Raw genomic sequence first — 15512 nt, 5'->3', positions numbered from 1 at the left:
TCAGATACAGTGAATCAGTGTGATGGAAAATAAAAAAATCATTACTTTATGAATTCCATTTTAGTAATATACCAAAGAGCACTACTCTATGCAGAGATTTGTTTCAAGAAGACAGTAAAATGACCTTCATCTGTGCCTGAAGGGCATTTTTTTTTCCCTACAGTGAGGGTCCAGAGATGGAGGCAGCTTTCTGACCCCCTAGTGATGCTGAACCTTGCTCATAGAAGCTGCAGGTTCAAGTTGCACTAAGCTACAGATACTGAAAGGACCCTCCAGGGTAAACAGAAAATAAAGATAAAATCAAACACAGAGGCCAAACCTTTCCCTTCTGACAAGCTCTCCAAGAGCTCAAAGCACCTGCAGGAAACAGAGGCAGAAATGGGAGGAAGAGGCTGATCCTGGACACTTTCCAGCAGAATATCTGCACTACTTTAATATTGAGCACCTTAGAGCTGTTCCTTAGAAATAATCACATACGCAGAGAAGCCTTGTGGGAAAATAAGAACCAGGACCAGAGAGTTTCCAAAGGGCAAGAGCTGTGTGGGAATTCCATGGGTCCTTCATCCAAAACCAAGTAAGGCATCTTCTTCCCTCATGTCTGCCTACTGGCACAAGCTTACAGACAACTTCCTTCAATCAGGGCATTTTTTCCCTAAATAATAATATTTTTTTCCCCTAATAACAGAATTTTGACTCTAATTCCACCCAGATCTCCAGGGTTTGTACTTACCTTTCTTCTTTGGTGAGAGCTGTCAGTCTTCTGCACTTCCGAGCAAGAATAAACCTGGAAGACCACAAACAATTTACTCCATTATGCTGCTACATCCCCTGCATTATTTAAAATGCCAATAACTTAGGATGAGGTGCTGTGATTCATAGTAATAGCTTTAGGGTCTCTAATAAAAACATCTATTTCACCTTTCTGCATAATGCTCTACCTGCTGCTTGCAGGACTCATTTAGGAAGGAACCATTCTGAAATTCATGTTAGAATATTTGCATGAGCTGTTTCCCAATTACTTTAATTTCATACAGCCTTGGGTGCAGGCATATAGCAATGGCACAACACCTGGGACTGAGCTGGAAATCTTTTTTAATAAAACTTTTAAGACTGATCATATTCTCTGGTTGCTAAAATTACCAGAAAAAAAAAATTTAATTCTAGAAAACAAATTTTCATTTAAAGAACTGAAGTACTTAGAAGTACACTTTTGCCATCATCCTCTTTTTCCCCTCTTTCCCTTCTCCAAGTTTGTAATTTGACACTTACAAAGGCAAGAGATTACAATGATAAAAAGCAGAAAGTTAAGTAGAAATTAATTTTTTTAATTAGAAATAAAATCATAGAAAAAAAATTTGAAGTAAAACAATCACAGAACATCACCATGCACTGAGAAACTCAACTTTTAAATATTTTTAAGTATTTTCTTTCAAAAGTATCAGGTTTTCCACTTGTTGCCTCTATGACAAAAAAAAAAAAAAAAAAAGCATTAACTAGAAAGGACACTTTCCTTGTTCCTTACCCTATTATGGCAGGAAAACTTCCATCAGGCTTAGTGTCATCAAGTGTTAGACCAATTGCAGCTTCCTCATCTTCAATGATCATGGTACCACAATACCCTGGCAAGAACAAGGTGGAAAAGCAGCCATGAATCAAAACAGAGGAGCTTCCAAGAAGTTGTAAAATACTCAGTCACCTCCTGCTTATCCATCCCAAACTAACAGCCAGAACATGTCAGGATCCAGAACCCTCAATTTAATTAACAAAGGTGGGGGGCGAGTGATATTTGTAGGCGAACAGATGTGGGCTCATTACAGCCATTAATGAGAAGTGGGTGTTACTGCATTGCAGTTTGCCTTGGATTCAGTGAATTCCAAAGGAGGAGTCATGATGGAAGCATTCAGCATGTCAGAGGAGCCCAGGATGACTGGCCCTGCTGGGGATGTCTGTGGGAAGCCACCTTCAGTTAATGCTGACCAGCCCATCCAGAAAGCAGCATTTTTGCAGGCCCTTCCATCACACATCACTTGTACCTTCACAACCCTGCACAAGTGAGAGGGGCTCATCCCATACCCAGGTGCCACTCAGGGAGAGGACCACAGAACAACCAAGGCAGGAATGAATTCTCCCTTCATGACTATCTCCTTTTCTCATTCCCTTGCCCATCCTCTCCTCCCATCCAAACTCTCACGTTTGTCTCACAGGGGAAGGCAAAAAAGGCATAGAAAAATATGAAGTCTCCTTCTAAGGTTTAGCATGCTCTGATCAAAGAGTCTGTTCTGTTGCCAGGTACTCTCATCCCTCTCTCTGTCACTACTATTCCTTTCCATTAAAATGCAATACCCTTCTTCCTCCAGAAAGTTTCCTTGTAGTACACGATGCACTTGATGACTGAGCCCATGGGGATCCTGTTGATGAGCTGGTTCCTCATTGGGGGCAAAGGTGGGTTGAAATGAATCTTCAAACAGAGAGCCGGGGGAATGGCACTGATCACGTATTTGGCCTGGAAAAGAAAATATCCATAAGCCAAATACATTCTCCCCTGTGGCATTCACATTCTCTGAAAAAATTCCTTTGCCCAGGGTTTTTCTCCTGGGAGGTTGAGAGGCCTCAGAGAAAAGGAAAACAATTCTTATCTCACTTGCTTCTCCTGTGTTGTGCCCATGTGGAATGTGTTTGGAGATTGTTTACCCACAGGTGATTGTTTCATTGGATTCTGGTGGGAGTTGTTCTAACTCTTTGGCCAACCAGGGCCAAGCTGTGTGGGGACTCTGGAAAGAGTCACGAGTTTTCATTATTATCTTTTTAGCATTCAGTAAGTATCCTTTCTGTACTCTTTAGTATAGTATAGTATTCTTTAATATACATTATAATATTATATATTCCTAATATATATTATTCTTTAATATATATTATTAGATATTAAAAATAATATATATTAAAGAATATAATATGTATAAAATATAAAAATATATATTGTGTACAATAAATATATAAAAATATATACTATATATATAAATACTTCAATATATATTTATTTATTATAAAGTAATAAATTAGCCTCTGAGAACATGGAGTCAGATTCATCATTCCTGCCTTTGTCAGGACATTCCTAGCAAATACAATACTCCCCTACTTCAACCCAGGTGTACTGCCCTAATAGTCTTGGAGGATATCTGGGGAGGCTGCAGGGTGTATCTTGTGGAGCAATTTTGGCATTTAGCATAAGAATTGCAAAACTAACCCCTCACAAAATGTTGCTCATTAAATAACAAGCAAGCATTACATAAACAGCCATATGTTCAAATGATGGGCAGCTGCCCTTCGCCTGGTGTTTAAAAGAAGGCACTGTGCTCCATGAGTCCACCAGTCTCCCATCCATCTGGACTCCTCTGTTACAACTTGGAAGCAAAGCTTGCAGCGTTTTTCACTGAGAGTTTGTTGATAAATTGCATTTTACACCTTACAATCACCCTCTAATTCAGAAGGTACCTGAACACAAAGAGATGCCACTAAAGGAAAAGTCTGAACCCACACTTTGCTTTTAGGCAGCACTTTAAAGCTCTGTTAACTGCTGCTGCTTCAGGACAATGAGAACGTGTGACTTTCTGTCATAGCCACTTAAATCTCTGCTGTATTTTTGTACTTTGGAGAAGTCAAAAAGGAAAAGCTAAAGGTTTTGTAGCCACCACTAATGACTTCTTAATGGACATGTGTAAGTCTCTGTCTGAAGTTTCCCTCATCTGCCTCACAACTGTCATGAAAGGGACAGAGATTGGGGACCACTGAAGAAAAAGGACCCTCGTCTGAAATTCTGGCCCTGCTTGCCAAGGACCCTGAGGCCTGAGCACAGCTTCTGACATTTCTAAGCTATTGTTCACAGGTGTGTTTGCTGTATGCTACACTGAACCTGGTGAAAGGAAAAAAGGGGCACTTTGCCCTTTTGCAACCACAGCCCTGGAATTTTTCCCACGTCTCAGCCTGGCTGGACTTCTCCTGAGGTTTTGGTTGGTCCCCACAGAAGACCCCTCACCTGTCTTACAACCACTGTGACAGACAGAGATGGAAGAAGCCTCTCCATCAAGGACTGAGACATGAAACCCCCATGTGAAAAGGCCCCTCTGCTCCTTCCAAGGACTGGGACTGAAACCCCCAACCTGGGAGAGGTGTGTGGGGGAGGCAAGCTGACCAAAGCAAGGTGGATGTTGCAGGTGTGAGCAGTGAACCAAGATGACAATGGTTCTCACCCGCTGCTGAGAACATGGACTATGTGTACCCTTCTTCAAATACCATTTTTCCCCAGAAAATACAATAGAGCACCTTTGATTTGGTTTCAAGATTCATCCCCTTCTCCCTTAAAAAAGGAGTATAACAGGAGCTCGAATGGACTGGAACCTTGAGATCTCCCTGGATGTGACCTGGTGAACTCCGTTGGCTGGACATCAAAGAATTTCACCATTTCTAAACTATACCTTCCTTTCTCTTCCTCCCTCTTTTCCTTATTCTTCCCTTTTCCCCCAGTTCCTCCCCAATACATTTTGCTGTGGTCATTCAATAAAGGCCCATTGGTTTTTGATTAATACTGCAAACCCCCTGTGCCGCGTCGGTTTTTTGCACTCTGAGATGAATTCATGAACCATCACGAAACCCCCCGGTAAGGACAGATGGTGACAACATGGCATCACCTCATACAGCTCATGGTCCAGGGTCTCCACGATGACGCCATCCCCGGACTGGTCGATGCGCACCACGGGCTTGCGCAGCCTCACCCGCCCGCCCAGGCGCTCCATCATCTTCTCACTGATCTGCCCAGAGCCCCCAACAAACTTCCTCTCCTGAAACACAGACAAACAGCTCAGCAGAGCAGTGCTTGTGGAGCGCGGATCATGGCAAGCATTGCTCTCAGCATTCAAAACAACTTCTTCCATTGTTATCAAAACATTTTTGGGAATTTTTGCAGTTTTTCCTCTCCTGAAACACAGAATTTACTCTCCTGCAACACAGAATGTTTTCCTCTCCTGAAACACAAATACAGCAGCTCAGCAGAGCAGTGATTCTGGAGCATGGATCACGACAAGCATTGCTCTCAGCATCCAAAACAAACCCCCTTCTTCCATTGCTATAGAAACATTTTAGGGAATTTTTGCAGTCTCTGGAAGTGCACGCATTTTACTTCCTCTTTCCTTCAGCTTCTCAAATCCTTCCCCTATTTGACCACCATTTGAACTCTAGTCAAAACTAAAAGTAATAGTAACTTTGGAAGAAAATCCCTTCACCAAATGTGGTCTCCAATAAGATTCTACAGGTCTGTGTGAATCAGCAAGACTTCTGAAAAGTGCTTAAACCTTCAAACCTTTCTCTAAGCTCACTCATCCCTGCAGAGCTCTGTGTATCAGAAACAGGAAACCTGATCTTCATAATAAATAACAAGGTATAAGAAGTCATATAGCTCACATAAAAAATGTCTGCTGCACTATGTAATTCAACCCAACTTAAATTCAAATAATCTCTTACATAGTACAGAATTCAAATAATATTTAATTAAACATATTTAACTTAAATTACCTACAGTAATTGCTTATCTATGCATATTTATGCATTTTAATGTGGTTAATGTATTTGCATTTTTATTTATGATTAAATAATTAGCATTTCTAAAAATATATCCATTTCTAATACAATTAGTGAAATTTGCACTTCTCAAGTAGAAGACCATTAACAGTGTCTTTACTTTCCTCAAATGCAGAAGCAGCTCTAATGTACCAGATTGCAAACATTTCAAAGCAATACCATATTTAGGGGTGTTCATTTTCTTTAGACTGATCTTAAAATCCTAATGGTGTTAATGCTTGGAAATTTGTTTCTTAGGAACCCTGCTCTGGGCTACAATTTTAGTGTTAACTTGCAGCTGACATTGCCATCTCCATTAAATGCTTCTGCAGCGCTAAGGATGGTTCCAGCACTGTGACAGAAATAAGCATAGTAAAATCTTCTCTTTTCAATGAGGATAAGCAGAGTAAATGCTTTAATCTTTATCCAAAAAAAGAGCCAGATACAAATCTCCTGATCCCTGGGGGCAATGCCATCAGTAGGGAGCAATCTCCAACACTAATTTTGCAAGATCCAGATTCAAGAGTAAATGAACAAAACTAGTTATCAGTGTGCTACTTGCTCAAAAGTCATGGATGCCTCTGGACTAAAATAAACCAGCAAAAAATGAAATTAAACCAGGGCCTGCCCAGAGCCGCAGGAGGTGACGGCTGACAGTACCAACCTGGCCCCCGTTGGTCGTGGAGAAAATCCGTGCTGTGCCCCCACACTGCTTCACATACCACAAAAACCAAAGGGCAGAGACCTCGTGGGGCTCAGAAGTGACATCCACATTCACAAACAGAGTTGCAAAACTCTTGGCAGCTCTGCAACGAAGACAAGAAAGCTAGTTAATTTTAAAACAGAATAATGCTGACAAGATTGTTCTTGAGTAGGCAGGAGCCCCTCTTTGGCAGCCTTTTCTTTCACCGTGGGGGCAAAGGATTCCTTAATTTCAGCAGAAGTAAGGAGTTATCAATTCCTTTCATGCAACATTTTTCAAGTAATCCTGCAAAAAAATATTAGTGAAACACTCCTGTATTATAGAAAAATTAGGAAATTGAGAGACAAAGCCCAAGATTATATCACTTTGTGCTACTAGTGCAAAGTCAGCCTGTCATCCTAGCCTCAGGATTAAGCACAGCAAGCCCCTCCTGTCTTCACTGGACTCCAAAACCACCCTGTCCCCAGTTCCTGGGTTACAAACCAGATCTGCATCTCTCTCTGCCCCTGCTGGATGCCTGTCCCCTCAAGAACACAGCACAGAGATTATTCAAAACCCACCATAAAAAAAGTTAGAGGTATTTTCTAAGCTAATTGTCTAACATCTGTGGATTAGTCAGCATCCATTCACTGCCCAATCCTCTGCTCAGGGAGAGTTTTGTGGCTGGAACGCAAGGAAAGAAATGGAAGTAGGAAGCCATAGCAGAAGTGACAGCATTCATGCCAGAGTCTGTCGAGAAAAAGGAAAGGATACTTTTGGTAGCTCAATTCAGTATTTCAAAGTGTCCTGGTATCCAGTGGCAATGAACACAGAAACAGAAAACTGACCTGTGTCTGAAAAGGAATCACTGCTTTACGTCCTGTCACCTGTTCTTTCATAGCAGCTCTACTGTAAATTACTGTATGAGCCTGTACAAGAATTTGGGATGCACTAAGACAGAGGATTACTTAAGACTCAGGAAAATACTCTTCCTGCTATAAATAAATGCTTCCCTCTGCCTTTGCTCTGAGGAGAAGTTGAAAGAGACATGGACAGGACCAGGAGATGCTCACTTTAACTGCATTGTAAGTGACAGGGATGGAGATTCTATAGAGACTTCATATTCAAGGCATCAAAACCAGTACAGTACAGAATCCAATTCTGGTTGCTTCTTTCATTTTTTTTTTTAGGCTTCAAACTTAAAAAAAAAAAAAAAAGGTAACTAACATACTGTTTAAAGAGCTCTATATCTATACAGAAAAAGGAATCTTCTTTCCTTTCTAAAAATGCAAAGTCCCACTCAAGTACAAAGCTGGACCATTTTCTGAAATATGGGTGCACTGCGAATTCATTCTTAACAGCCAAAAATAATACAGAAATTGTATAAGTTTTTCATTTGTATAACACATACTGTAAAATACTATCAGACCTATGAGATATTTTGCCTAGTGTGCATGTATTTATTAATATTTTATAAGCAGATGCTATTACATGGTGGTTACCCTCTACCAGATTCTGCCACCTTCTCCCACTACTTTTCAGTTCCTGATGTTTTATCTAGAAATGACAGTATGATTTCAACCAAGAGCACTTAAGATATTTCCAGCAGGCAGCTCTAGCCAAAAGCAACCCTGTACAGTCTGTTAGACAAGAGGAAAGAGTAAAAGATTGCCCTTCTGGATCATTACCTTCCAGGGTGGGACATTTCTGCTGCCTGCTACCTCAATCTTGAACAAACAGAGCAAATCAAGCCAAGATGCACATATAAAATCTGAAAAGCATCTTCAGCTTATGCCAATATTCAGGTAAAATGTCAACTCTTATTCCATCAGAGCTGGGAAAAGCATGGCTGCAGTCACATGAGCTATGTGAGGATGTTGAGTGAGCCCCAGTGAGTGATGCTTTGCTCACTTGCACAGCTCCTCACCCTGTCCAAGGCTCAGAGGGCCAGCACAGCTGTCAGCACACATTTCCATTTGGTTTTACTCAATATGGACCATGGCACAAATGAGAAAGGGTTTCTATATGCCTCTGTGCAATTGTCACTCTTGTGAAAGCAAAACCATGAACCAGAAGATTGCAAGTTTTTGGACAACAGCCTGTTTTCCATTAACAATCACAGAACTATGGACTGGTGAAAGAACTTAAAGTGTCCTTTATCACTTCCAGCTCCAACCTCCCTGTCATGGGCAGAGACACTTTCCATAGAGCAGGTGGCTTCCAGCCTGCCCTTGGGCATTTCCATGGATGGGGCTTGTCAGGGCAACATGTGCCACGCTTTATCACCCTCGTGGTAAAAAAATAATTCCAAATATCAAATTTAACCCTGCCCTCTTTCAGTGTAAAGCCAGAATCCCTTGTCGTATTAGTAATGTCCTTGTTCACAGTCCCTCTCTAGCTCTCCTGTAGCCCCTTTAGGCACTGGAAGGTGCCCTATAGTCTCTCTGGAGCCTTTTCTTCTCCAGGCTGAGCAATCCTCTCAGCCCATCTACAGAGCAGAGGTGCTCCAGCCCTCAGATCATCTTTGTGGCCTCACCTGGACTCACTCCAACACGCCCAACATGAACAGCAAAGGCCATGTTTCTCTCTAGAGGCTGCCTGAAGCCAGAAAAATGTCCCATAAAAATGTCAGCGACAGCACCAGCCCCAGTGGGCACTGACAGGTTTCTTCACCAAGCTCCAGCTCATGGCAGCCACGTGTTGGATACTCAGCAACTCTGAGGAGGTTGCTGTAGAAATCAATCTGCTCTTCAGCAACCAGGATTAATGGGGTTTTTTTCTTTCCCTTCAGTGAGAAGAAAAACAATCAAACTGCTGTTGAATGGCAAGTAAAGAAAAATTGCTTTGATGTATACCTAAAACCAGGAAGTATTTTCAGTTTCCCTATAGTGCAAGAGCTGAACAATAGAATGATGAGTTCTAAAGTGATTTAGTGCCCCTGAAAGACAAATGTTATCTTTACAGCACTTTGGTAAAATCAGCTGGTCCAGCACAGAATAAATGTGTGTTGTTCCATCAAGAGTTTGATTCAAAAACCTGCTGTAACCATAACACTTTTCTCTGAAAGGCTGAACACACAGTAAAGAGCAGGAAAGTGCACATAACAGATTAGGGTACTATCCATCTCTTCAGAAAAAATCCTTCTCGAATATATTTTATTTATATTTTTGTCTTAAAAGTTAGGGAAATGCAAGAGAATCTACTGATTGTGCTGACAGGTGTCATGGTCCATTATTACAGAACTTTCTCACTCTTTTCTTTAAAAGTGCTGCATTTTAGCGATAGCTATATCTGTTTTTAAAGCAGTAATGGTTATTTAGCTCTAAAGTATATTACTATAAGCCACTATAATTCACATTAAAAAGTTTCTTACTTTGTCCAGCATACTTTATCTATGAAATCTTGCATAGTCATTTTGTCCCATTCTTCTGCACGTGGAGCCTTCCATGGAGCTTCATTGGGAATCTAAGGAGGGAGACATAAAGAAAAGCATTTATCAGCAAGTGAATGAGTGCCAAAGAAATACAAATAATCTTGTCTTAAAATGTTAATTCAGCCTACAAATTTCTGGCAGGTAACACTGAACAGAGAAGGTTTTTGGGGGAGGGGGTTTTTTGTTTGCTTGTTTTAACATTTTGGGGTTTTTTTTTAGATTGAAAAATAGAGAACAGATTTTGAGTTAAGAAATGTCTCTAAGTCATTCCATATCTCTCACATTTATCCAGACAAGTAAGAGCAACCTCTTCTCAAATTTTGTAGCTCAGTCAATGGAAAATCAGTAAAAAACTAAAACAAGACAAGAATGAATTCTACACAGGTCGAATTTCATGGTAGAAAAGGACAAATGTTTGAGTTCTGCGAGCTTCTTAAAATATCACTTACCAAATCATCAGGAAAAGTGGTAAAAATCAATCACAGGCATAAACTCTGACATTCCCATAGCCAGAAAAATGAAGGGACGTGTGCAGACAGGCTCAGCAGCACAGGATTCAGAAGAGTTTGCCAGGAGGCCACTCTCAGTTGTGCTCTGGCCATCAAAATGTGTGGCTGCTCTTGGCAGCCCTGTGTTTGCCCAAGGCAGAGCAGCTCTGCCTGTCTGCACCCCAATCCCTTCCCTCTGCCCCTCAGGGAGGCAAGCTGAGCTGATTCAGCTGCAATGCTCATGCCATACCTCCTTTCCCATCTCATCCATGGTCCTCCATAGGTTGTTGTAGTCCAGGTAGGCCAAGGGATTCCACATAGGAGGGAATGGGCCTTTAAAGGTGTAAGATTTACCCTAAAGGATGAAAAACAAACAAAAACATCGTTTAAAACCCCAAAAGACAACCATAATCATGGGCTCCACGCATGGGAAGAAGCACCAAAAGGTTAAGTGTTCACAAAAAGCACAAATTTAATCAATCCATGTGGCAGCTTCTGATGGGTCACTGTCTGTGTGTGCAGGATACAGGACAAAAACACAGGAGGTTCCTTCTGAACATCAGGAAATGTTTGTTCACCATGAAGGAGCCTGAGCACTGGCACTGATTGCCCAGAGAAGCTGTGGTGTCTTCCATCCTCAGAGACACTCAAAGGTTACCTGAACAAGATCCTGGAAACCAGCTCTGGGGGGTTATTCTGTCATTCCTGTTCTTCTGCACGTGCAATTTGGTGTGATACACAGCTGAATCAGCAAGTCAGACTTCAGCAAGCCAGTGCAGAACTGATAATTTACCTTCAAAACTTCACATTCAGCACCTCTGGGCAACCAAACTGCATTAGAGTCACTAATACCAGTCCAAAAAATGAGACGAAACAACATGGTTTGACTGAGTTGAAAAATTGGCTATTCACTACTGAGAAGGAGTTACATATACACACATATATATTTATTTATTTTAGTTATTTATTTTACTTATTTTCCCCTTCTAATTGTTCATGAAAACACTTAACTGTTAATTGCATTTAGCAGTTTGGTTTTTTGTTTTTCAAAATCAGACAAAAGTAGATGTGGTGTTATTATACACTAAATCATAGCTCAGAGATCTTCCTGGGGGAAAAAAAAAATCTCAGCTAACCTAAAAATTACCAGCACTGCAGAAAATTCAGCATTTACTGAGCAGACTTATTCTTCTAGCCCAAGACCCCTAGCTGTAAATGACAGAGTGGGACAGTGTGACCAATCCCAATGTCCTAATTACACCATTACATATTTAATAGTCAGATTTTTTTGTATCTAAATCTCCATTACTACTTGTTCAGAAAGCCTAGCTTAATTAAGAGTGGAAGACAATGGGTAATTTGTAGAGCTGTTTTATTTACATGGGATTTCCCTGTCTGACCAAATGGATGGCAGCCTAATAGCAGCCTAATTTAAAAATTCACAAAGAAAGGCTCACCAGCATTATCTGGGTACTTGTTTTTTCACAATGCATTATGGAGTCCATAGACAGATAAATAATAAAGGCCATATTGAATGCCACAGCTGATGTTTCAAAATTTATATTATATATTTAAGTGTGGACTGCATGAGCATGAATAACAAACAGTAGAAGTACTAAGTTTTAATAGATATTTGATGCACTGCCACACCAATACATCATCAAAAAAGTATTTACACTGGCTTAACAAAATCATACTGCAGCAAGATTTAATATTTATAACCAGGTAACAACAACTACAACCGTGTCTTTTTGAAGAGAAGTATCCAAAGACCACTTATTTAAAGAATTGTCAGGCCTGATTTGATTTAGGCTCTTTATTAATACTGTGAAAAATGAGACAGAGAGCACGTTATTCAAATCTGCAGGTGTCTGCAAGCACCAGAAGATACAGTAGAAGGGCACAAAGGGATCCTGAAACACTCAAAACTTGGTCTAGAAATAACAAAATGAGATGTAACTTTGAAAAATGCTGGCTAATAACTTTGAGGACTTTCAATTAAAAAAAAAAAGGATACTCAACCAATAATAAAAAAATCAAACCAATGAAAAAGAAAAAATTAGTTTACAAAACTCCCAAACGGGTCAGAGAAAGTGAAGAAGAAACTGTTTTTCACCTAGTCTTTATGGACAAAAGACCCTAATGGAATCCTTGTCAAAAACACCAAGGCAATGAAAGTCAGGAAGAAAGCAAAATGTAGAGGGAAGGATTTAATTCTTTGGTAAATGGACAAGAAGTAGCTACAAGGAAACAATTTAATTCTGCAGTGCTCTGGAGGATAAATTATTGTTTTTACAATGCCAAAATCAAACTCTTTGAAGTTTTCAATCAGAATTTTTGTTACAGTCAGAGAAGATCTCCAGTCACTTCATGTGTTAGATTCACCAAGGTTGGAAACCCAGCACTTCTAATTTAAGGATGGACATTATGGCACATGTTCACCCAGAAAACAGAGGGTTGTCTTTATTTTTGTTTTTCATTCAGCATGAAAAAAATGTGCATTTCCACATTTTTTGTACTCAACTGTGTGAAAATACTGGAATCAGGAAAATATGTCCCTGTAGATGGAGATGAACAGAAAAAGTTTGCTTCATCAGAGGCATTTGGTTCTAGCATGAACATCTGGGTAGTACCATGGAATCTCTTCACATGGAATCAACTTTCACTGGGGCACACATCAATTCAAACTTGGCTGCCAAAGGGCTGTGAGAGAAGAGCAAAACCTCTCAGACCAAGTGCCTTCCTGTCCCACGTGATAACATCTGAACCAAGTTGGAAATGATCTTTTAGATATTTGGGGCACATTAAAATTCCATAACTGACCCTATGACCTCAAAAAATCAGTTTTACTGTGACTTCTGCACTCTGGAGCCTTCACCAGTGTCAGCATCCTGCAAGTATTCCAAAGCCAGAGCTTATCAGTGTGGTTTCAAGTACCTGCTATTTCCCAAATATAGGTTATGAAACAAGCATACTGCTGTGCTCAAGAAAACCAGGACAGCATCAGAATGGGTTATTCTAATTATTGATTTTGTTCTGAGCTTCCTGATCTGCCAGAGGCAACCCTAACCCAGTTATCCCCTCTGAGTGAACTCAAGTCTTATGAATTCCCTGCAGTGCTTCCTGATGAGCGCAGGCTGAGAGACACACAAACCATATTTCTGTTTTACTGTTCTTCTATTTCACTGCATTTGAACTGCCAAAAGCAAAACCTTGGCTATGTCTCATGTGTAGGAATCTGGGGTGGAAGTCTCACAAGGAACACAAACTCCTACCTGAAAAAAAATAAAAACAGCCATCAAAGTTAGCGAGTTTCTTGTGAAAGTTATTTTCAAGAGCTCCTAAGTCATCTCCTAAGGCCTGATCCTTATTTCTTGCACAAACAGAACTCCAGGAGCTGTCAATCAGAATTTTGTTTGAGAAGAGACTGCCAGACTAAGCTCTACACAGAAGCAAAATTAGCAGCAGCAAAGAAAGACTACAGATGGCTCTGAGTAGTTACCAACAAACCAAAACATTTCAGCTTCACTCGTGCTGAATTTGCATTTTTGCAAACACAAAAACCTTTTTGATAATTAGGCAAAATTTGCTTATTTGCTGGGAAAAGCATTCTCTGTGCCTCCTGGTGGTGTGTAATCTCTAAAGAATAACAAGACACTTGCATGCCCCAAGATGCACAACACATTTCTTTTTCAAATATTTTTATACCCAAATCAGAGCTGTATAAAACCGTCAACAATAACCACTATTTCCAATCATTTGACACGGTATTTCAACACCAGTTCTATGATGCTCAGAATTATTTCTTGCCCTTTTTTAATTTGCATATAAAATTTTAGAAATGGTTTTGTGATGCCACTTGCAATGCTCCAAAAAAACCCACAACAGCAGCATCAGCACTGCCATTGCATGGATCACTTGCTGCTCACAAAGGCTCTTGCTGCAGTGGGGGCTAAAGCTCACTGAAGAAGATGAAACTAAAGGGAGGAAACTCTTGCAACCCAGCTGTCCCAGGAATAAACCAGCGGGGAAATGAGAAACCCAGTGTTTGTCACAAACTTTACAATTCTCAGTAGATTTTCCTCAGCCATCTGTTTCACGTCAACCAAGATTTGCCTGAGTTATGATGGACCCATGTAAGTCGTGCAGAAATAAGATTTCTTTATACAGAAATAAGATTTCTTTGTACACCAGGTCTGTTTCAGCTCAAATAGCTGGCTTAAGGAATGGGTTATTACAGAGGGAAAAACCCCACAACATGACAACTGAATATCAGCAGCCCCTTGAATATCAGCCCCAGCACTTAGGGAGGCACAGGGACCATATCTCACGTGCCTTCTCCTGTGAAGGTGACAGTGAGCAAATGGGAAAGGACTGCCAGGAAATATCATTGTCTTAATGCAGAGTGGGATTCTCAGGAGAAAATCTGCTTTTGCAGACCCAAGACAACTGCAGGCTCCCCTAAACATTATGCACCCAGGCGGTGCCAGAGTGAGATGCAGCACTGTGAAATGAAGCCCCTAGTGACAACGATCCATGCATTTTTCATAGCACAGTATAAACACCTTATAAATAAAGTCAGCTCTCACTGAGCACAAATATTCCCTCAGCTAAACCATCTAAACCTTGGACTAACTGAGGCTCACTTCAGCAAGACTGTCACTCTGCATGTTAATTCACAGCCAGACAGGTTTATTGGCACGTAGTGCCCTCTGCTGATTCACAGCTCTGGTGCAGCACACACATTCCATTTTCTCAGATTAAAATCCCAGTAATGTCATTCATACAAAGCTCAGGAAACGTAAAACCCCAAGCTATGACAAGGAAAATCAGAAACAGAAAAGCACCACTTCAGGCTGTAACTCTGTACCTGTCTCAGATGCCGCTTCTCCTCTGCTGCCTTATGGAAAAGTATAATTTTGGTCTGGTTTTTTTGAGGGGGGCTTTTTGGGGTGTGTGCGTGTGTTTGTTGTTTTTGGGGTGTGTGTGTGTGTTTGTTGTTTTTTGGGTGTGTACGTGTTTTTTGGTTTTAGGGGGTTTGTTGGTTGGTTGGGTTTTTTTGTTTTTAATTCATAACGCCTAACAAGACACTTTTGAGACTAAGCCTCTTGTATAATCATAATTCTCAATTAAAAAATGGCAAGTAGCTGGACCAAAATGAGAGGGATTTTACAACCTACTTAGAAACAGAGCTGACCTTCAATTAAGCTCCCTTTATTTTGAAACTGTTCAGGATCTCAAATGCTCAGCTGGTTACTATACTGACAGATATTCTAAAGATAACAAAATCTATAGGCTA

General features: G+C 40.6%; 1 protein-coding gene across 1 annotated transcript in view; it reads right to left on the bottom strand.

Annotated features, from left to right (window-relative positions):
* MAOB (monoamine oxidase B) overlaps positions 1–15512 on the bottom strand; it is a 54375-nt gene that overhangs the window by 13143 nt on the left and 25720 nt on the right. The window contains exons 4-10 of the mRNA XM_063181755.1: positions 10464–10568; positions 9666–9757; positions 6275–6416; positions 4686–4835; positions 2344–2503; positions 1523–1619; positions 731–784 (exon numbers count right to left, since the gene is read on the bottom strand). Of these exons, the coding sequence (XP_063037825.1) occupies positions 731–784; positions 1523–1619; positions 2344–2503; positions 4686–4835; positions 6275–6416; positions 9666–9757; positions 10464–10568 (800 nt within the window). The remainder of the gene's footprint in view (positions 1–730; positions 785–1522; positions 1620–2343; positions 2504–4685; positions 4836–6274; positions 6417–9665; positions 9758–10463; positions 10569–15512) is intronic.

Source organism: Melospiza melodia, chromosome 2 (assembly GCF_035770615.1).
Source record: "Melospiza melodia melodia isolate bMelMel2 chromosome 2, bMelMel2.pri, whole genome shotgun sequence".
NCBI classification, from domain to species: Eukaryota; Metazoa; Chordata; class Aves; order Passeriformes; family Passerellidae; genus Melospiza; species Melospiza melodia.
The sequence above is the reverse complement of the archived record's forward strand: the minus strand, read 5'-3'. Positions and strand labels throughout refer to the sequence as shown.